Source organism: Oncorhynchus keta, chromosome 17 (assembly GCF_023373465.1).
Source record: "Oncorhynchus keta strain PuntledgeMale-10-30-2019 chromosome 17, Oket_V2, whole genome shotgun sequence".
NCBI lineage: Eukaryota > Metazoa > Chordata > Actinopteri > Salmoniformes > Salmonidae > Oncorhynchus > Oncorhynchus keta.
This window is the reverse complement of record NC_068437.1, coordinates 42878774-42900859: the sequence shown is the minus strand read 5'-3', so window position 1 is coordinate 42900859 and position 22086 is coordinate 42878774. Positions and strand designations below refer to the sequence as shown.

General features: G+C 43.7%; 1 protein-coding gene across 4 annotated transcripts; it reads right to left on the bottom strand.

The window, feature by feature from the left end:
- Positions 1-639: 639 nt before the first annotated feature.
- LOC118395873 (BTB/POZ domain-containing protein 10-like) lies at positions 640-22081 on the bottom strand. 4 transcript variants are annotated; one of them, XM_052466109.1, is made up of 9 exons: positions 21948-22081; positions 18288-18368; positions 5119-5330; positions 4319-4634; positions 4131-4233; positions 2826-2946; positions 2221-2418; positions 1725-1835; positions 640-1249 (listed from the first exon to the last, which is right to left on the bottom strand). In XM_052466109.1, exons 3-9 carry the CDS (start codon positions 5276-5278, stop codon positions 945-947), a joined length of 1314 nt encoding a protein of 437 aa, XP_052322069.1. In that variant the 5' UTR covers positions 5279-5330; positions 18288-18368; positions 21948-22081; the 3' UTR covers positions 640-944. The 4 variants fall into 4 exon arrangements, with proteins under 4 accessions (XP_052322069.1, XP_035645786.1, XP_035645785.1 ...); XM_035789893.2 differs by lacking the exons at positions 18288-18368; positions 21948-22081 and adding an exon at positions 7595-7919; XM_035789892.2 differs by lacking the exons at positions 18288-18368; positions 21948-22081 and adding an exon at positions 7599-7918.
- Positions 22082-22086: the final 5 nt, after the last annotated feature.

Sequence of the window (22086 nt, the reverse complement as noted above, 5' to 3'; positions counted from 1 at the left end):
GCCTGGTGTCATCACCAGGTGGCAATCGAGTTAGACCAATAAGAGTTCCAAACCTCTGCCAAGATCAGTTCAGTTTTTCCCTCCCAACACAGACCACTCCCAGCAAAATTTCTCATGCAATCACAATAAGGTACTTAGTTATCCACAAATAATTTGATATTGAGATAAAAACGGCTACATTGGATCTTTTAAGTTCAGTATAGAAGCTATTGATGACTGAGCCAGCTGATAAGGTGCCACTATGTTAGGCTTGCTCTCCAGTTTCAAGTGTTGGACCATATTGGATCTTTACGCTCCATTGAGTAAGTAGGAGTGGCTAATGAACAACATGTCAGCTTTAGCTTGGGTCCTCTGCCAATATATAGCAATGTGATTAAACAAATTGACAAATAATATACGCATTAACAATTTGGGATACGATTCTCAAACTGATGGCGTCATGAATGATGAAAGTGAGATCAATACAAATGTATTTATTCTGAGACCAAAGCATCACAGCGAGGCTTATCTGGTGGTGGACTATATGGTAAGATTCTAAATCCGCACCGCCATACCGCAGGGGAAGTGGAGAAAACCAAACTCTTGACGAACTACAGTACTGTAACTACACAGCAGCACCACACATACACAACTCATCACATGGGGACCCACAGACAAGTTTATTGTGATACAATCTGCTTTTTCCCCCCTTCAAAATGAAAAGAATACGTCAAATATTCTTGATAAAAATAAATCTCCTTTGGTTAGTTTTAAAAAACAGTGCAGACAGTGCAATGAGGCAATACTGTGTGCTTTGCTTCTCCTTCCTTGGCTATTGACAGTATATACCAGTTATCTTTTGAGGCTTGTAAAGGCAATGTGGTTTCTGCTGCCCAACTTGCTTGTCACTACAGTGCTCTGTGGAGGGAGAAGAGGGGGGAGTGGAGGGGGACGGGGGCCCAGTCTCAGACAGCCGGTGAGGGGGCGTCTGGGTCTGGCTCGTAGTGGTAGCTTGGCTGAGGCTGGATGTCCAGTTCGTCCACCTGAGGACCAGGGTGCATGTTGACCAGCTGGTCCTGGGGAATGTCTGCAGCGGCAGCTGCCAGGTTGGTGATGGACTTGCTCTTCACACACTGGAAGTCAACATGGCGACTCTTGCCCTCCTCCTTCTCCCAGGACATGCGGATGAAGGGCCTCTGGACGTAGTTGTAGATTACCTCTGGCCGGCTGCCGGGACGCTTCTTCACCTTCTCCTTGTAGGTGGGGTAACCTGGGAGGATAAAAACAGACATTTTGGTTTGGGAGTTAGTGACATTTACGTTTTCTGTTCAAATACTTCTCATCTTATATATATATTTTTTTATTGGTTAATAAAACAATTGTATTAAATACATGATGTTGTATTTGAAGTATATTTATACAAAAAGTGTGGTCTTCAATACTTTTTATCCGGTTGGGGTAACCCTTTAGGCTATATTGAGTTGCTCTTATACCTGAAATATCACGTTTATTACTCTACTAGTAACAACATTGTCACATGCTGTAACATAGTAATAGGGCCTGTTAGTATTACATACTAATAATGGATGAGTGACTCTGGTAATTACATGATTACAAAGCAGGCTTAAGAGTAACTAGTGTTACTCTTAAGTGTTATCAGAAATTGTATAGACATGAAAGTAAAACTTCTTGATTGACATTATGTGCAACAAGGAACAAGGCAGTTTAGTGATGGTCCACCATACCTTCAATTCCTAGTCTGATTTTCTTAAGTCCTCTTTCTTTTAATACTGATTTGGCAACGTCACGATTCTCTATGTACTTGAAGAATCTGTACAGTTTTGTGCTGTATATAACTGTAAAGAAAAATGAAAAAGTATTATTGTTTATATAATTAAATGTCATACATATTCTAAGTAAAATAACACAGACATTCAGCAATACAGATAAAGCAGGCGAACCAGTGCACTCAAAGTCTATTTCCTGTGTTTTGTATCATATATGTACAACAGCTGATGAAACACTTGTTTTTTTTTTAACCACTTTAATGCAAAGCTATTACAGTAAGTAACTTGTTACCCAGAACTAATGCACTGGGCCTTTAACATGTCATCCCAGTCAATTATAATCTTGGGCAATTATTTTCACAGCGATACAAACCACTCATAGGTGACTTGATGAAATGGCTTGCTTGTAAACTACTATATCAGCAGAGCCAGTGAGGTGAATGACCTGACTCACTCTGAGAATACTCCTCTCCCATCTGCGGAGGGTACTCCTCGTCCCAGTCCACCACGTCGTCGTCTGTCAGGACCACTACGTGACACTCCCTCTCTCCATTCTGGGCGCTGGCCACCATCAGAGGCAGCACCATCTCCTCTAAGTAAAAGTCAAACTGACGCCTCGCCCCATCGTTGGACAGCTCGTGCATGAGTGCACCTGGAAAATAGGAGCAGGTGGATTGAGACAACCAAACTTTGTTTATATTTCAGGGTGAGAACTACACTCAAGCATGCGCGCGCATGTGCACACACACACACACACACATGAGGAAAACTAGACACATCCACATTTAAAACAATGTCAATCAATAGCCCACATTGTGGAAACTCTGCAATCATCTGACATGGATCAAACCTGTAAGCTAATACTGACTTAGTTTCAGAGCTGTGACACCTACTCACCAACAACATGTCAACACCTCCACAACACCAAACACACAGCAGCCTAAATAAACCTAGCATCTAATACAGAACAATGATATGGAATTAAATATTACATGTCTATTATCATGTCATTATAATGAGAAAAAGAGGGCCTGATGGCACATATCTATATACACTCACTGAGGTCTCTACACTTGATGGTGCTGTAGTCGAAGGAGATGCAGAGGTAGTCACATGCTTCTCTCAGCTCGGGAATGGAGATACCATCAGGACAGCGGATTATCCCAGATTTGTAGTAATCCTGCCATTTAAAAGTCACACAGGAAAAACCAACAGGCAGCCATCACGGAGGCTGCTCTGCGCACACACAGAACAGAGCCTTCAGACAACAGCAAATGGCAGTGACGTCACTGTCTTCCTACCACCCCCACAGACCCGTTTACAGCCAGAGAAACACGGAGATCGTTCAAGTATAACACTGAAAAGAAAATGGATGGAGGCTGCAGGAGCTATTCACAAGATAGTGCCTGAAACGGCTGTTAGCTTTCTCTGTGCCCTGAATGCTAATGCTGCCAGCCATATTTTTCTTCTCTCCCTGCTGTTTTAGTCGGGTTGACTTTGGCGGTAGAGCTCTTCACATGCCCAGCACAGATCTGTACAACGAGACTGTTAATACTGAAAATCCAAGATAAGCCTTGAAATCAAACAAAGAAGTGCATTTAGCATGTTCTTGACTCCCGACTATCCACATTAACATCTCTCCCCCATACAAATAGGCATAGAGATGCGAAATTGCTACGTTGACATGCAAGAACAACGTACAGCCTGTGAGTCACACAGAAAGCTGCTCTTGAGCCTGAAATACATGATATGATACATACACAAACAGATGCCATTACCTGGTTGTTCTCCTCCCCTGTGTCTCTGGAGAGTTAAGTGGAACAGCGGGTCGAACAAACACAAAAATGAAAGCACTAGCATGCTGTACAGCATTAGTATCTCTGATCCCGGTCAATGTTCCTTATGTAACACTGATTATTTGCCCTACATTTCCACACTTCCGCAAAAATACACAATATATCAGACGGACAACCTCAGAGATTGTTTGTGAACAATCTTATTTGTCAAGGTATTACTATAAAGTAATTGCATACAAATGCACTATAAGCCCTTGAATAATATGGAAATGATGCTGCAACCATATGCAAATAAAATATGTATTGACCCCTATACATTTGGCCACATCCCAATCTCTGGTAATTGAATAATAAAGGTGCTTGTTTTAGATAGGTCAGAACACTGAATGCCTATTCTTCTTCTTAATAAAATATATAGGGGATGGATAGAAGGATCTGTGAGAGAACGTATGTTCCATTCCAGTCATGAATGACACAGCAGCGTAATCCTTCATTTCATCGAAACCAACCCATCTCTGGGGACATTAGGTGAAACTGTATGACATTATCAAACCAAAATGAGTCTTACCAGGATGGCTCTGAAAACAGTTGAGCTGATTCCATCTGCCACCTCAAATTCCCCTTTGTCATTGGGCCTGGTAAAATTGTATTCCCTCCCGGATCCAAACATTCTACGAGAGAGGAAAACATTTGGTTTGAAATTAACTATCCCTTTAATTTTATGTAATATCCCTTTGATAAAATATTTTGCTGTACCTTCCCAGCATGGTGTTGGGCTGAGCAATGAAGATAGCCGGGTCCACCACGAAGCGGGTGTTGTCCACGATCAGAGTGACCCTCTCGGCCGTCCGCAAAGTGCGCGCCCCCTCCTTGGTGTTCTCATAGACGTAGATGAGGTCACAGGGGCTGTGGACGTGTCCGTGGCCCAGACCCTTACAGTGGGCCTCTTTGCTGAACAGGCTGCTTCTGCTGCTGCTCACTGCGATGCAACTGGGCCCCACCGATATCATGGCCCTGGGCGGCCGAGGGCTTGATGACCTGGAGGAAGAACCACCCTCGCCCCGCTCACGATCTGGAAGAGACAAACAAACAGAGTACCGTAGGTAAGTCGCTAACACTGCAGTCTCATCACACTGTTGCTGGTTGCCATAAGGATGAAAAAAGGCATTGAAAGCTTTGGCAAGAGCCTTTCAAGGCTTGAATATTCAACTGTTACTGTAGCAATTTAAACATCATTCAGTTCGGCCATTGGCTTAATTCCCAGAGTGGGTCCAGACTGAGTAGCAGTCGTATGACTACCATGGCTCCGCCTCTGGGTGAGGCTTTAAGGAGATTTCTATGTGATAAAACCACTTCAGACAGTGATTTTGTGTAGTTAGAAAGGGCCTCAATCTAACAGCTGGATCTGAGGCATCTGAGACGGCCTTGTTATGTCAGTGTCTCATCACTACACTGTGTGGTTCTGTCGCATAGCAGTAATGGATTACAGAATGAGCAACGGGTACAGCCAAGGTGTTGCTCCAGTGATGGAAATGAAACACTGGGAAGCTACTCACCACTGTTGTGCTGTCGGGTGGGCGAGGTGATGTTTCTGATGCAAGGGGTCAGCTGACCCTCGCCCCTCTCATGGGAGGAGTCTCGGGAGTGGTCGCTGGAGCGCCGGCGGTCACTGTCCCTGCAGCGGTCGAGGCCTCCGCTGGCGCCATGCAGGTTCATGTTGACTAGGTCGGCCTCCAGTTGTGGGACTGCTGGGAGGCGGGGCTGGGCACTGAGAGAGGAGAAGATCACACACACCCAGTCAGAGATACACACATGAGCACTAAGGGAAAAGTGAACATTTTGCATGCTTCTCTGCAGAGAAAAGTGGGTAAAAGCCTGCAATAAACTCATGTGAATCCTCTGTGCGAGAAGCAGATTTTTTGGGGGGAGTGCTGACCGCTGCAGAAAGATTGCCAATACAACACTACTGCTTGCTGCCTGCAGCTAGAGCCCTATACTCTGAGAAACACATTAGGGATTGAATCCATGTGAAACAATCCCATTGAACTCCCCACTTAACTGTGGGGACAACACATACATTGGACTATTACTCCTCTTGGAGTGGCCTTTGTAAAATCTGAAATATTACACTGATGGAGCAGACTACACACAATGCCTGAAGTACCAATAATAATTTGTTCTTAACTGACTTGCCTAGTTTAAAAAAATATTTTAAAAATCAAACCAAACACCTTAAAAAATAATATTCATTTCCCATTGAAGCATTTAAATGTAAAACTCTACTGTCTGTTGCAGAAGAGCCTTTCTACAGGGAAATTTAGAAACTGGTCATCCCATTGAGACAAGCAGAGACAGAAGCAGGAAGCATTGTTCTGTTATCTGCAGCAGCCTCTTTACCTCTGAAACCGCTCTCACACCGTCTGGTTTGTCTAGTCTGGCCAGCGTGCCATACAGCAGGTCTCCCTAATAAAGAGCGGCTCCCACCCCAGGGACATGATTATGAAATATGATGAGGCTGAAGTGAATGCCCTTGGAGAGAATGGACTAGAGAGAGCAGCACATTGAGGAACTCTCAAAGACAGGAGAGCATTAAAGAAACTGCTTTATAGTCCCTCCAATGGATGACGTCCGTCCATCTTCTAGTTCCCCATAGAAAACTGTGTCCAGTCAACCGTAACAGGGTCTGACATCTGAGTCCACTGCCTCCTCCACTGACGGAGTCCCAGAGAATGAGAAAAATCACAGACCTGGGGGACTGACTGGCTGACTCAGAGCAGCAGAAATCAGTAATTTCACTACACGTGGAGAACAACCAAATTACTTCATGCGGCAAAATAAGGCAGAATGTCATGTTATTCAATTTTGTGTCCAAATAATTGCTGTATATATTTTGGCAGCGGCTGAATGGATGCTAAACAGTGGTCCAGGATGCTAGCTCTCATCATGCAGTATGCAGGTCAGAGCCAGGCAGGCCTGCTCTACAGTATGCGAGTCCCCTGCTCTTTGAGCAGCTTGTCCTCATTACTGCACCAGTATAGAATACTGCCATGTAAACAAAAACTGAACCAAAAAAACAATGAGTAGACTATCCCCAGATGGTGTGCGGACTTCTAAATAAAATCTGAATATATATATTTTTTAATCATTTGGTTGGGGAATGTTAATAAAATCATTGGACAGCATTGGAGATGCCGGTGAATGTAGGAACAGCATAGGCTGGTTATGGAATGGTGCCCCTATTGCACTCAGCAGCAATTCAGGTCAGCAAACACAGCAGCATCAACCCCTTTAGGCTATCTACTCGACCTATTATCTACAACAGTTTGGCATAATTGGAATTTTTAATAAAGGGTAGAATGTCCAACAGGAAGGATTTTTGACCAGATTGTTTAATGTATAAAACAAATCTTCTTCCAGTGCAAGAAGCAGGCAAGTCTAGCACGATCTACAAACAATGGATCAGTGAGAGCGATAGCGTTCATCTCATCTTTCATGCAGCAATGCAAAGCTATATCCATCCACATATTAATGGCTCCCGCGATTACCTCACATAGAATCTTGAAAATAGCATTTTTTTCCACGAAATAACTTGGGATGCAAATTGCATGGTTGAATATTATATGACTGTGATAAGAAGAAAAAAAATCCACAGATGCACTTGTGTTATAGGCGTCTGCAGCATTGAGTCCCGTTACTTAAAGAAAAAGGTCCCATCAATAATTTAGAGCGCTGAGTGCTGACACTGCTACTTTGATGTTAAACAGAGAAGAATGCGCACTAGTGTCGAGGGTTTAACCCTTTACAAAAATGTATATAAATAAACCCTATGCGTTCTGATCGGCAAACCAAGAAATTAGACACTTCCCTTTTAAAGACACACGCAGTCTTGCTTTATTTTCCCCTTTCCACATTGCTATTCATTAGAATGCGTGGAAAAGCCGCATAAAAAAAACCACATCGAATTAATATTTACAAAATATAGGAAATCAACACATGCCATAAGAAACAGAATGAATAGGATGATGAGCATACCTACCCGTCTGTATCGAACGGCAAATGAAAGACAAAGCAGCACGGGATGAGCTGAGGGATGAAAGCACAAAGGACTTGGGCTCCTCCGAACAATGCAGGCTTGCCAGCCGGTTTAGCATAGTTGGGCATTACTTTCGAACTTCAGCATTATTTCGTAGACTCTGATTCAACTTTCTAGCTGTGAGAGCACAGCCTGAAAATTCTCTTTCAAAAAGACTCGATCGCACCAATGACAAAAAAATAGAGACAGGAGGACCAGTCATTCAATTCAGACAGGGAGACCCGTAGATATGAATGGCTGTGCGCTTTTTTTCTCCACGAAATCGAGTCAGACACACACAGAGCAAACCTCCTGACGTAGGCGTAGCCCGACCTCCCCGTCTACTCTCCTGATCATACCTCAGTGGTCCTGATACTGCCCTTGTTGACACGATACTCCATAGCAGCATCAAGCAGCATGGCTTGGCTGATTAAATAAAATAGCTGGCTTGAGGATGAAGGACATGACAGAGCACCATTTGACCTCTGGACTTGACTTGGCTGTCAACGAATATACCAATATGTGCTTAAAATGTGTTCTGTTAGTTGATGTTAAATTATGTCATTTGAGCTAGATATTTTCTTATAATGATTGACTCCCCAGTTAAGGGCTATGATTGACAGAGGTGTGTGGGGATTTTTCGAGTAGTCCATCCAGAGAGGTAGCACTACAACCATAGATGTATCAAATGATACCCAACACTTTGACACATGGTGTATATTGTAGACTGTTAATCATGTTTTTGATTAATCTTATTGTTATCTTGCTTAATAAACACTTCATAACACTATTTTGTTATTTGTATTTAATCTATAGGCTACTTTTCATTGTCTGAATTAAAATAATGTATCGAAATATACTTAGCAGCTTCTTATTCCATTATCAAAAAGCCTGTTAATGCATGCAGATGTCAAATTATTGATTACATCTGTACATGTTTACAATGATTGCAATTTGCAATGCAAGTGTAAACTAGATTTTCAGTGAGTGTTTAGGTGGAAGAAGAAACATATCAATATGGTTGTCGTCATTGGGCTTAACTGGTGGACCTTTGTGCATCTCTTCCACATGAGCCATAGCCGTACACCAGGGGTAGACAACGAAATTCAGCAGCAGGCCAATTTTTGCCAGTGGCTGGTCGGGGGGGCAAACCCAGACGACGCTGGGCCAATTGTGTACTGCCCTATGGGACTCCCAATCACGGCCGGATGTGATACAGTCTGGAATCAAACCAGGGACTGTAATGACGACTCTTGCACTGAGATGCAGTGCCTTAGACCGCTGCACCACTCGGGAGCGTGTATAAAGTGTATGAAATAAACACTATTATAAACTTGGTGGGTCAAGCCCTGAATGCTGATTGGCTGACAGCCATGGTATATCAGACCGTATACCACGGGTATGACAAAACATTTATTTTTACGGCTCTAATTACGTTGTTAACCAGTTTATAATAGAAATAAGGCACCTCAGGGGTTTGACCAATACTGATGGGACCGATAGAAATGGCAGCTTCGCTATAAGTCCTTAGGAAACTGTGCAGTATTTTGTTTTTTTAATGTAATATTTCTTACATTGTTATCCCAGAAAACCTTAAAATGTTATTACAAACAGCAGGGAAGAACTATTGAATATCAAAGCGACGTCAACTTACCAGCACTACGACCAGGAATACAACTTCCCCAAAGCAGATCCTTTGTCTGCACCTCTCAGGGCAATTGAACTGATTATAGAGGCCAACCCAAAACAACACCGTCGGAGGAGTGAGTCAGAACGGTCTTCTAGTGAAGATTCGGATGCGCACACACCACCCACCGCTTCCGAGTATATTGCTCGCTAATGTCCCGTCCCTAGTTATCAAAGTCAATGAAAATAGGGCAAGAGTTGTTTTCCAAATAGATATGCGGGATATTCAGTGCATCGTGCCGACAGGAACAAACATCTCTCTGGGAAGAAGAAGGGCGGGGGTGTACATTTCATGATTAATGACTCGTAATTGGTGTAATTGTAACAACATACAAGAACTCAAGTCCTTTTGTTCACCTGACCTAGAATTCCTCACAAGCAAATGCTGACCGTATTCTTTCCCAAGAGAACTCTCCTCGGTTATTGTCACAGCTGTGTATCAAGACGGCCATCAAGGAACTTCACTGGACTTTATGCAAACTGGAAACCATACATCCTGAGGCATAAATTATTGCAGCTGGGGATTTTAACAAAGCTAATCTGAGAACAAGGCTACCTAAATTCTATCAGCATATCGATTGCAGTACACGAGCGAGTAACACACTCGACAATTGCTACTCTAACTTCCGTGATGCATACAAGGCCCTCCCCGCCCTCCTTTTGGCAAATCTGACCATGAATCCATCCTGTTGCTCCCCTCCAAAAGGCAGAAACTGAAACAGGAAGTGCCCGTGCTTAGGTCTATCCAACGCTAGTCTGACCAATCAGATTCCACGCTTCAAAATTGTTTAGATCACGTGGACTGAAATACAGTGGGGCGAACAAGTATTTGATACACTGTATAAAAGACACTTGTCCACACACTCAATCAAACAGACTCCAACCTCTCCACAATGGCCAAGACCAGAGAGCTGTGTAAGGACATCAGGGATAAAATTGTAGACCTGCACAAGGCTGGGATGGGCTACAGGACTATAGGCAAACAGCTTGGTGAGAAGGCAACAACTGTTGGAGCAATTATTAGAGAATGGAAGAAGTTCAAGATGACGGTCAGTCACCCTCGGTCTGGGGCTCCATGCAAGATCTCAACTCGTGGGGCATCAATGATCATGAGGAAGGTGAGGGATCAGCCCAGAACTACACGGCAGGACCTGGTCAATGACCTGAAGAGAGCTGGGACCACAGTCTCAAAGAAAACCATTAGTAACACACTACGCCACGTCATGGATTAAAATCCTGCAGCGAACGCAAGGTCCCCCTGCTCAAGCCAGCGCATGTCCAGGCCTGTCTGAAGTTTGCCAATGACCAGAGGAGGAATGGGAGAAGGTCATGTGGTCTGATGAGACAAAAATATATATTTTTGGTCTAAACTCCACTCGCCGTGTTTGGAGGAAGAAGGATGAGTACAACCCCAAGAACACCATCCCAACCGTGAAGCATGGAGGTGGAAACATCATTCTTTGGGGATGCTTTTCTGCAAAGGGGACAGGACGACTGCACCGTATTGAGGGGAGGATGGATGGGACCCATGTATCGCGAGATCAGGGCCAACAACCTCCTTCCCTCAGTAAGAGCATTCAAGATGGGTCGTGGCTGGGTCTTCCAGTATGACAACTACCCGAAACACACAGCCAGGGCAACTAAGGAGTGGCTCCGTAAGAAGCATCTCAAGGTCCTGGAGTGGCCTAGCCAGTCTCCAGTCCTGAACCCAATAGAAAATCTTTGGAGGGAGCTGAAAGTCCACATTGCCCAGCGACAGCCCCGAAACCTGAAGGATCTGTATGGAGGAGTGGGCCAAAATCCCTGCTGCAGTGTGTGCAAACCTGGTCAAGAACTACAGGAAATGTATGATCTCTGTAATTGCAAACAAAGGTTTCTGTACCAAATATTAAGTTCTGCTTTTCTGATGTATAAAATACTTATGTCATACAATAAGATGCTAATTATTATTATTATTATTATTATAATTACTTAAAAATGATACAATGTGATTTTCTGGATTTTTGTTTTAGATTCCGTCTCTCACAGTTGAAGTGTGCCTATGATAAAAAATTACAGACCTCTACATGCTTTGTGCGTAGGAAAACCTGCAAAATCGGCAGTGTATCAAATACTTGTTCTCCGCACTGTATGTTCCGGGTAGCCTCAGACAACAATTGATGTCAATGCTGTCTCGGTTAGCGAGTTTATAAGGAAGTGTATAGGAGATGTTGTACCCACTGTGACTATTAAAACCTTCCCAAACCAGAAACCATGGATTGATGGCAGCATTGGCGCAAAACTGAAAGCACGTACCACCGCATTTAATCATGGCAAGCCGATTGGAAACATGACAGAATACAAACAGTGTACTTATTTCCTCTGTAAGGCAATCAAACAAGCAAAGCGTCAGTATAGAGACAAAGTGGAGTCGCAATTCAACGGCTCAAACAGGAGACGTATGTGGCCGGGTCTACAGACAATCACGGCCTACAAAAAGACAACCAGCCGTGTCGGACATCAACGTCTTGCTCCTAGACAAATTAAACAACTTCTTTGCATGCTTTGAGGACAATACAGTGCCACCGACACAGCCTGCTACCAAAGACTGTGGGCTCTCCTTCTCCGTGGTCGACATGAGTAAAACATTTAAAACGTGTTAACTCTCGCAAGACAGAGCATCCCTAGCCACGTCCTCAGAGCATGCGCAGACCAGCTGGCTGGTGTGTTTACGAACATATTCAATCAATTCATATCCCAGTCTGCTGTCCCCACTTGCTTCAAGATGGCCACCATTATTCCTGTTCCGAAGAAAGCTAAAGTAACTGAACTAAATGACTATCGCCCCGCAGCACTCACTTCTGAAAGCATGAAGTGCTTTGAGAGACTAGTCAAGGATCATATCACCTCCACCCTACCTGTTACCCTAGACCCACTCCAATTTGCTTACCGCCTCAATAGGTCTACAGACGATGCAATCGCCATCACACTGCACACTGCACACAGCCCTATCCCATCTGGACAAGAGGAATACCTATGTAAGAATGCTGTTCATTGACTACAGCTCAGCATTCAACACCATAGTACCCTCCAAGCTCATCATAAAGCTTGAGGCCCTGGGTCTCGACCCCGCCCTGTGCAACTGGATCCCGGACTTCCTGACGGGCCACCCCCAGGTGTTGAAGGTAGGAAAGAATACTTCCACTCCGCTGATCCTCAGGGGCCCGCAAGGGTGCGTTCTCAGCCCTCTCTTGTACTCCCAGTTCACCTACGACTGTGTGGCCATGCACGCCTCCAACTCAATCATCAAGTTTGCAGACGACACTACAGTGGTAGGCTTGATTACCAACATAAACAAAGGCAAAAGCATACCCATTCTCCACACGTTCCTCTTTCCTTCAATCTGGTACATGTTAATCTTTGTCTCATCTGTCCACAATACTTTTTTCCAGAACTCTTGGGGCTCTTTTAGGTGCTTTTCAGCAAACTGCAATCTCGCCTTTCTGTTCTTCAGGCTTATCAGTGGTTTGCATCTTGTAGTGTACCCTCTGTAGTCCTGCTGGTGTAGTCTTCTATGTATGGTAGACTTTGACACATCTACACCTGCATCCAGTAGAGTGTTTTTGATCTGTTGGGCTGTTGTCAGGGGGTTTTTCTTCACCATAGAGAGTATTCTCCGGTCATCCACTACAGTGGTCTTCTTCATTCTACCGGGTCCTTTGACATAATTGAGTTCACTGGTTGTTTTTTTCTTGTTAATGATGAACCAAACTGTTGCCTTGGGCATGCCCAGGGTTTTGCAATGTTCCTGATTGATTGATTTTCATTTCTGAGCCTTATGACGGCCATCTTCATTTGCATCCACACTGCTGTCGGGCAATGAAGGAGTGGCTTCGTAAGAAGCATTTCAAGGTAGGAGATTGCCTAGCCAGTCTCCAGATCTCCACCCCATAGAAAATCTTTGGAGGGAGTTGAAAGTCTGTGTTTCCCAGCAACATCCCCAAAACATCACTGCTCTAGAAGAGATGGGCCAAAATACCAGCAACAGTGTGTGAAAACCTTGTGAATACTTACAGAAAACGTTTAACCTCTGTCATTGCCAACAAAGGGTATATAACAAACTATTGAGAAACTTTTGTTATTGACCAAATACTTGTTTTCCACCATAATTTGCAAATAAATTAATGAAAAATCCTACAATGTGATTTTCTGGATTTATTTTTCTCATTTTGTCTGTCATAGTTGAAGTGTACCTATGATGAAAATTACAGGCCTCTCTCATCTTTTTAAGTGGGAGAACTTGCACAATTGGTGGCTGACTAAATACTTTTTTGCCCCACTGTATGTGAGAATGCTGTTCATCGACTACAACTACAGCTCATTTAACACCATAGACGATGCAATCTCAACCACACTGCACACTGCCCTAACCCATCTGGACAAGAGGAATACCTATGTGAGAATGCTGTTCATCAACTACAGCTCGGCATTCAACACCATAGTACCCTCCAAGCTCGTCATTAAGCTCGAGACCCTGGGTCTCGACCCCGCCCTGTGCAGCTGGGTACTGGACTTCCTGACGGGCCGCCCCCAGGTGGTGAGGGTAGGTAACAACATCTCCACCCCGCTGATTCTCAACACCGGGGCCACACAAGGGTGCATTCTGAGCCCTCTCCTGTACTCCCTGTTCACCCATGACTGCGTGGCCATGACCGCCTCCAACTCAATCATCAAGTTTGTGGACGACACTACAGTGGTAGGCTTGATTACCAACAACGACGAGAAGGCCTACAGGGAGGAGGTGAGGGCCCTCGGAGTGTGGTGTCAGGAAAATAACCTCACACTCAACGTCAACAAAACCAAGGAGCGGCCTCCCGGGTGGCGCAGTAGTTAAGGGCGCTGTACTGCAGTGCCAGCTGTGCCATCAGTGCCAGCTGTGCCTGAGTCCCTGGGTTGGCGCCCAGGTTCTGTCGTAACCGGCTGCGACCGGAAGGTCCGTGGGGCGACGCACAATTGGCCTAGCGTCCGGGTTAGGGAGGGCTTGGTCGGTAGGGATGTCCTTGTCTCATCGCGCACCAGCGACTCCTGTGGCGGGCCGGGGGCAGTAAGCACTAACCAAGGTTGCCAGGTGCACGGTGTACCATCCGACACAATGGTGCAGCTGGCTCCCGGGTTGGATGCGCGCTGTGTTAAGAAGCAGTACGGCTGGTTGGGTTGTGTATCGGAGGACGCATGACTTTCAACCTTTGTCTCTCCTGAGCCCGTACGGGAGTTGTAGCGATGAGACAAGATAGTAGCTACTACAACAATTGGATACCATGAAAATTGGGGAGAAAAAAGGGGTAAAATTAAAAATAAATAAAAACAAAAAAAACAAAGGAGAAGATTGTGGACTTCAGGAAGCAGCAGAGGGAGCACCCCCCTATCCACATCGACGGGACAGTAGTGGAGATGGTAGTAAGTTTTAAGTTCCTCTGCGTACACATCACAGACAAACTGAATTGGTCCATCCACACAGACAGCGTTGTGAAGAAGGCACAGCAGCGCCTCTTCAACCTCAGGAGGCTGAAGAAATACGGCTTGTCACCAAAAGCACTCACAAACTTCTACAGATGCACAATCGAGAGCATCCTGTCGGGCTGTATCACCGCCTGGTACGGCAACTGCTCCACCCACAACTGTAAGGCTCTCCAGAGGGTAGTGAGGTCTGCACAACGCATCACTGGGGGAAAACTACCTGCCCTCCAGGACACCTACACCACCCGATGTCACAGGAAGGCCATAAAGATCATCAAGGACAACAACCACCCGAGCCACTGCCTGTTCACTCCGCTATCATCCAGAAGGCGAGGTCAGTACAGGTGCATCAAAGTAGGGACCGAGAGACTGAAAAACAGCTTCTATCTCAAGGCCATCAGACTGTTAAACAGCCACCATTAACATTGAGTGGCTGCTGCCAACATACTGACTCAACTTCAGCCACTTTAATAATGGAAATTGATGGAAATTGATGTAAAAATATATCACTAGCCACTTTAAACAATGCCACTTAATATAATGTTCACATACCCTACATTACTCATCTCATATGTATATACTGTACTCTATATCATCTACTGCATCTTGCCATCTTTATGTAATACATGTATCACTAGCCACTTTAAACGATGCCACTTTATGTTTACATACCCTACATTACTCATCTCATATGTATATACTGTACTCGATACCATCTACTGCATCTTGCCTATGCCGTTCTGTACCATCACTCATTCATATATCTTTATGTACATATTCTTTATCCCTTTACACTTGTGTGTATAAGGTAGTAGTTGTGAAATTGTTAGGTTAGATTACTCGTTGGTCATTACTGCATTGTCGGAACTAGAAGCACAAGCATTTTGCTACACTCGCATTAACATCTGCTAACCATGTGTATGTGACAAATAAAATTGGATTTGAACTGAGCGGGCACCCCTGAGAGGCCCCCATGTTGCGGGTCAGCATGGCAGATGTGTTGTTACCTATCCTTACCACCTAGGGGCCCGTCAGGAAGTCCAGGATTCATTCCCAGGGTACTTAGCTTAGTGATGAGTAGTCAATGAACAGCATTCTCACATAGGTGTTTCTTTTGTCCAGGTGGGAAAGGGTTTCTGGGATAATGGTGTTGATGTGAGCCATGACCTGCCTTTCAAAGCAGCTCATGGTTACAGACATGAGTGCTACAGGTCAGTAGTAATTTAGGCAGGTTACCTTGATGTTCTTGGGCACAGGGACTATGGTGGTCTGCTTGAAACATGTTGGTATTATAAACGTGGTCAGGGACAGGTTGAAAATGTCAGTGAAGACACTTGCCAGTTGGTCAGTGCATTGTCGGAGTACAAGTCCTGGTAATCTGTTGGCCCTGCAGCCTTGTGAATGTTGACCTGTTTAAAGATCTTACTCACATTGGCTACGGAGAGCGTGATCACACAGTCGTCCGGAACAGCTGATGCTCTCATGCATGCTTCAGTGTTGCTTGCCTCGAAGTGAGCATAGAAGTCATTTAGCTCATCCGGTAGGCTCGTGTCACTGGTCAGCTTGCGGCTATGCTTCCCTTTGTAGTCAGTAATAGTTTACAAGCCCTGCTACATCCGACGAGCGTCAGAGCCGGTGTTGTACGATTCAATCTTAGTCTGTATTGACGCCTTGCCTGTTTGATGATTCGTCGGAGGGCATAGCGGGATTTCTTGTAAGCGTCCGGGTTTACTTCTTGGGTATAGGGTGCGCTCTTTTAATTTTTGGATAAAAAACGTTCCCATTTTAAACAAGATATTTTGTCACGAAAAGATGCTCGACTATGCATGTAATTGACAGCTTTGGAAAGAAAACACTCTGACGTTTCCAAAACTGCAAAGATATTGTCTGTGAATGCCACAGAACTGATGCTACAGGCGAAACCAAGATTACATTTCAAACAGGAAGTGCCCCAGATTTTGAAGGCGCTGTGTTCCAATGTCTCCTTATAAGGCTGTGAATGGGCCAGGAATGAGCTTACACTTTCTGTCGTTTCCCCAAGGTGTCTGCAGCATTGTGACGTATTTGTAGGCATATCATTGGAAGATTGACCATTTTACACTACATCTACCAGGTGCTCGCTTGGTGTCCTCCGTCGCAATTATTGCGTAATCTCCAGCTGCGTGTATTTTTCCATTTGCTTCCGAGGAGAAACCCAACTGCCACGACTGATTTATCATCGAATAGATATGTGAAAAACACATCGAGGATTGATTCTAAACAACGTTTGCCATGTTTCTGTCGATATTATGGAGTTAATTTGGAAATGACTGTAATGACTGAATTTTCGGGGGGTTTTCTTAGCCAAACGTGATGAACAAAACGGAGCGATTTCTCCTACACAAATAATATTTTTGGAAAAAATGAACATTTGCTATCTAACTGAGAGTCTCCTCATTGAAAACATCCAAAGTTCTTCAAAGGTAAATGATTTTATTTGAATGCTTTTCTTGTTTTTGTGAAAATGTTGCCTGCTGAATGCTAGGCTTAATGCTATGCTAGCTATCAATACTCTTACACAAATGCTTGTGTAGCTATGGTTGAAAAGCATATTTTGAAAATCTGAGATGACAGTGTTGTTAACAAAAGGCTAAGCTTGTGAGTGAATATATTTCTTTAATTTAATTTGCGATTTTCATGAATAGTTAACGTTGCGTTATGGTAATGAGCTTGAGGCTATGATTACGCTCCCGGATACGGGATTGCTCGACGCAAGAAGTTAAAGTCCGGCTCCTTGAAAACGGCAGCTCTACCCTTTAGCTCAGTGCGGATGTTGCCTGTAATCCATGGCTTCTGGTTGGGGTATGTACGTACGGTCACTGTGGGGACAACGTTATCGATGCACTTATTGATGAAGCCAGTGACTGATGTGGTGTACTCCTCAATGCCATCGGAAGAATCCTGGAACATATTCCAGTCTGTGCTAGGAAAACAGTCCTGTAGCTTCGCATCTGCGTCACCTGACCACTTCCGTATTGAGCGAGTCACTGGTACTTCCTGCTTTAGTTTTTGCAGGAATCAGGAGGATGGAATTATGGTCATATTTGCCAAATGGAGAGTGAGGGAGAGCTTTGTACACATCTCTGTGTGTGGAGTAAAGGTGGTCTAGAGTTTTTTCCCCTCTGGTTGCACATGTAACATGCTGGTAGAAATGAGGAAAATGGATTTAAGTTTCTCTGGATGAGCATTTTTGTTTGCTTATGGCCTTATACAGCTCATTGAGTGCGGTCTTAGTGCCAGCATTGGTTTGTGGTGGTAAATAAGACAGCTACGGAAAATATAGATGAAAACTCTCTCGGTAAATAGTGTGTTCTACAGCTTATATATGCTATACTCTACCTCAGGCGAGCAAAACCTAGAGACTTCCTTAATATTAGATTTTGTGCACCAGCAGATATTTACAAATACACAGACCACCACCCCTTGTCTTACCGGAGACAGCTGTTCTATCTTGCCGAAGCACCGAAAACCCAGCCAGCTGTATGTTATCCATGTCGTCGTTCAGCCACGACTCTGTGAAAAATAAGATATTACAGTTAATGTCCTGTTGGTAGGATAGTTTCGATTGGAGCTCATCCATTTTATTAACCAATGATTTGCACGTTGGCTAATTGGACTGATGGTAGAGGTGGAGTACCCACTTGTCGTCAGATCCTTACAAGGAACCCCAACCTACATCCCTAATCTCTGTCTCTTCTTCATGCGAATGACATGGATTTGGGCCTTGTCGTGTGTCTGAAGTAAATCTTTCACGTCCGACTCGAAAAAAAGAAAAAATCTTTGTCCAGTACGAGGTGAGTAATCGCTGTCCTGATATCCAGAATCTCTTTTGGGTCATAAGAGACAGTGGTAGAAACATTATGTACAAATAATGCGAAAACACACACACACACAAAATAGCACAATTGTTAGGAGCCCATAGTACAACAGCATCTCCTCCGGCGCCATCTCAATTTACAAGGCTTTGCATGTAGGCAAAAAAGTGTATCCCTTTGCCGTGTTTTTTGGGGCAACATTACTTTAGTGCTTTGTAACATACATATTCATGTTTATTCTGTATATTTGCATTCTTTTTTTCATTGTCATTTCGATAATTATTTTGGAGTCACTCAGTTTTCACCCATCACAGCCACTGAACTCACAGCCACTGTAGCTGTTAAAAAATAAATAAAAATAACATCACCAACGGCCTCATGAGGACATCCCTAAGCAGTTTCCTTCCGCTCCTGCAGCTCAGTTCAGGACGATTGCATCTTTGATATTTCTGGGTGGTTTAATACATCATCCACAGAATAATTAATAAATGGACCATGCTGAAAGATATATTCGATGTCTGATTACTATCGTTACCCATCTACCAATCACTGTTCCCTGGTCTTTGTAGTTGAATTTGTGCTTGAAATGTAATACTTACAGATTTATGTATGGGCACAGAGGAAGGGGTAGTCATTAAAAAAAAGCATGTCAACCCCTTGTATTTCACACAAACTGAGGTCATATACATTCGGAAAGCATTCAGACGTCTTGACTTTTTCCACACTTTGTTAAATTACAGCCTTATTCTAATATTATTTATTGTTTCCCCCCCTCAAACTACACAAAATACTCCATAATGACAATGCAAACATTTAAAAAAAATCACATTTACATAAATATTCAGACCCTTTACTCAATACTTTGTTGAAGCACCTTAGGCAGCAATTACAGTCTTGAGTGTCCTTGGGTATGTGCGGCAAGCTTGGCACACCTGTATTTGGGGAGTGTCTCCCATTCTTCTCTGCAGATCCTCATCGCTACAACTCCCGTACGGACCCGGGAGAGACGAAGGTTGAAAGTCATGCGTCCTCCGATACACAACCCAACCAAGCCACACTGCTTCTTAACACAGCGCGCATCCAACCCGGAAGCCAGCCACACCAATGTGTCGGAGGAAACACCGTGCACCTGGCAACCTTGGTTAGCGTGCACTGTGCCCAGCCCGCCACAGGAGTCGATGGTGCGTGATGAGACAAGGATATCCCTACCGGCCAAGCCCTCCCTAACCCGGACGACGCTGGGCCAATTGTGCGTCGCCCCACGGACCTCCCGGTCGCGGCCGGGTGACAGAGCCTAAACCCAGTCTCTGGTGGCGCAGCTGGTGCTGCAGTACAGCGCCCTTAACCACTGCGCCACCCGGGAGGCCCTGCACAGCTATTTTCAAGTCTCTCCAGAGATGTTTGATCGGGTTCAAGTCCAGGCTCTGGCTGGGCCACTCAAGGACATTGAGACTTGTCCCGAAGTCACTCCTGTGTGAACCTTTGCCCCAGTTGGAGATCCTGAGCGCTCTGGAGCAGGTTTTCATCAAGGATCTATCTGTACTTTTTGCCATTCATTTCTTCCTCAATCCAGACTAGTCTCCCAGTCCCTGCGGCTGAAAAAACATCCCCACGACAAGATGCTTGGCATTCAGGCCAGCAAACATTTCTAAGAACCTGTTTTTGTTTGTATGGGGTGTGTGTGTAGATTTGAGGAAAACATTTAATATAATCAATCTAATCAATTTAGAATATAATACATTTTAGAATAATAAAAATGTGGAAAAAGTTAAGGGGTCTGAATACTTTCCGAATGCATTGTAACAAAAATGTTTAGCTAAGCCAAATCTTACTTCTGAACTATACAGAACAAAATATAAACGCAACCTTTAAAGAGTCAGTCCCATTTTTTTATGAGCTGAAATAAAAGATCCCAGAAATACGCACAAAAAGCTTATCGAGTAGTATTTATTTCTGTAATAAAGCCCTTTTGTGGGGAAAAACTCATTCTGACTGGCTGGGCCTGGCTTCCCAGTGGGTAGGCCTATGCCCTCACACACCCAGCCATGACTACGCCCCTGCCCAGTCATGTGAAATCTATAGATTAGGGCCTGTGATCAATTTACTGATTTCCTTCTATGAACTCTAATTCAGTAAAATATTTGAAATTGTTGCATGTTGCATTTATATTTTTGTTCAGTATAATTTAGGCTTGCCAAAACAAAGGCGGAGAATACTTAAGCAACGACTATATCTTACTAATTCAATGTATAAAAAAATAATATTTCATTTTATTGTGTAGATCAATGACTAAAAAATACATTTCAATCTATTTCAATCCAACTTTGTAACCCATGTTTTGCTAAATTCCGGGTGATTTGTGTATTTTTTTTAATCAAAAACTAAAATCATATTTCTTCACAAAAAAATTGGGGGCTCAAAAACTGATTCCGGGGACGGTTTTGGACCACATGTGCCGGTTGCCGACGCCTACCGTAGACACATTTTTAGGTTGCTGTCATATGTTTGAATGTAAGTGAAAAAACATTGTCAACTTAAATAATGGTCACTTCAGAATGCAAGGTAATTCCTGAAACTAAACAATCTTATTCATATATAAAATGGTATTGGACAGCTGTCTTGAATGCTGAACAATCAAGCATTTTCACAAGTCCTACTGTGCTGTCCTTGTTATACAATTCTTTCTGTAAGTAACAATACAGTACTCTTCAGTAATAAATCCTAGTTTTATCACTTTGAGTGTCGGTGAAGACATTCATACCCGACAACTCAGTGTGCTTGAGTTGTCCTCTAAAATGCGGACATTCAGCCATCAACAGGTAGGTAGGTAGGCAGGTAGGTAGGTAGAGGAGGGATCAATGAGGAATCCAATTTGTAAGTCGCTCTGGATAAGAGCGTCTGCTAAATGACTTAAATGTAATGTAATGAATCAGCCACCATCAGCACATGTTTCTATGTTAATAGAAAACATATGCCTACATGTTTATTGTTCGCTTCACATTAGTTTATTTTTTTTGCTATAGTACTACACATTTGATTCAAATAAATCAACTGATCATCAAGCTTTGAACATTTGTAAAACCAACACATGCACTCCTTGGGGTCCCGAGGAAAGAGTTGGGGAAACGCTACATTAGTTGAAGAAACGTCAATTGCATGCTATATATTATTACAACAACCAGAGCTTTCCATTGGCAAAGGTAACTTATTCTCTATTTAACGTTAGCGAGTTAGAATTCCTATACAACAGAAATTATGTAGTCCTGCGTTGCCATACCTCCAAAATCACATCGTTGTCATACTTCCATAACACTTCTGGAGAATGTTGTATTGCAAAAACGGGTAGATTTTAATTGGATGTTACATTTCAAGAACCCTCCCCCACAACGCCGGTGGAAGGGGTGCTGTGTGTTAAG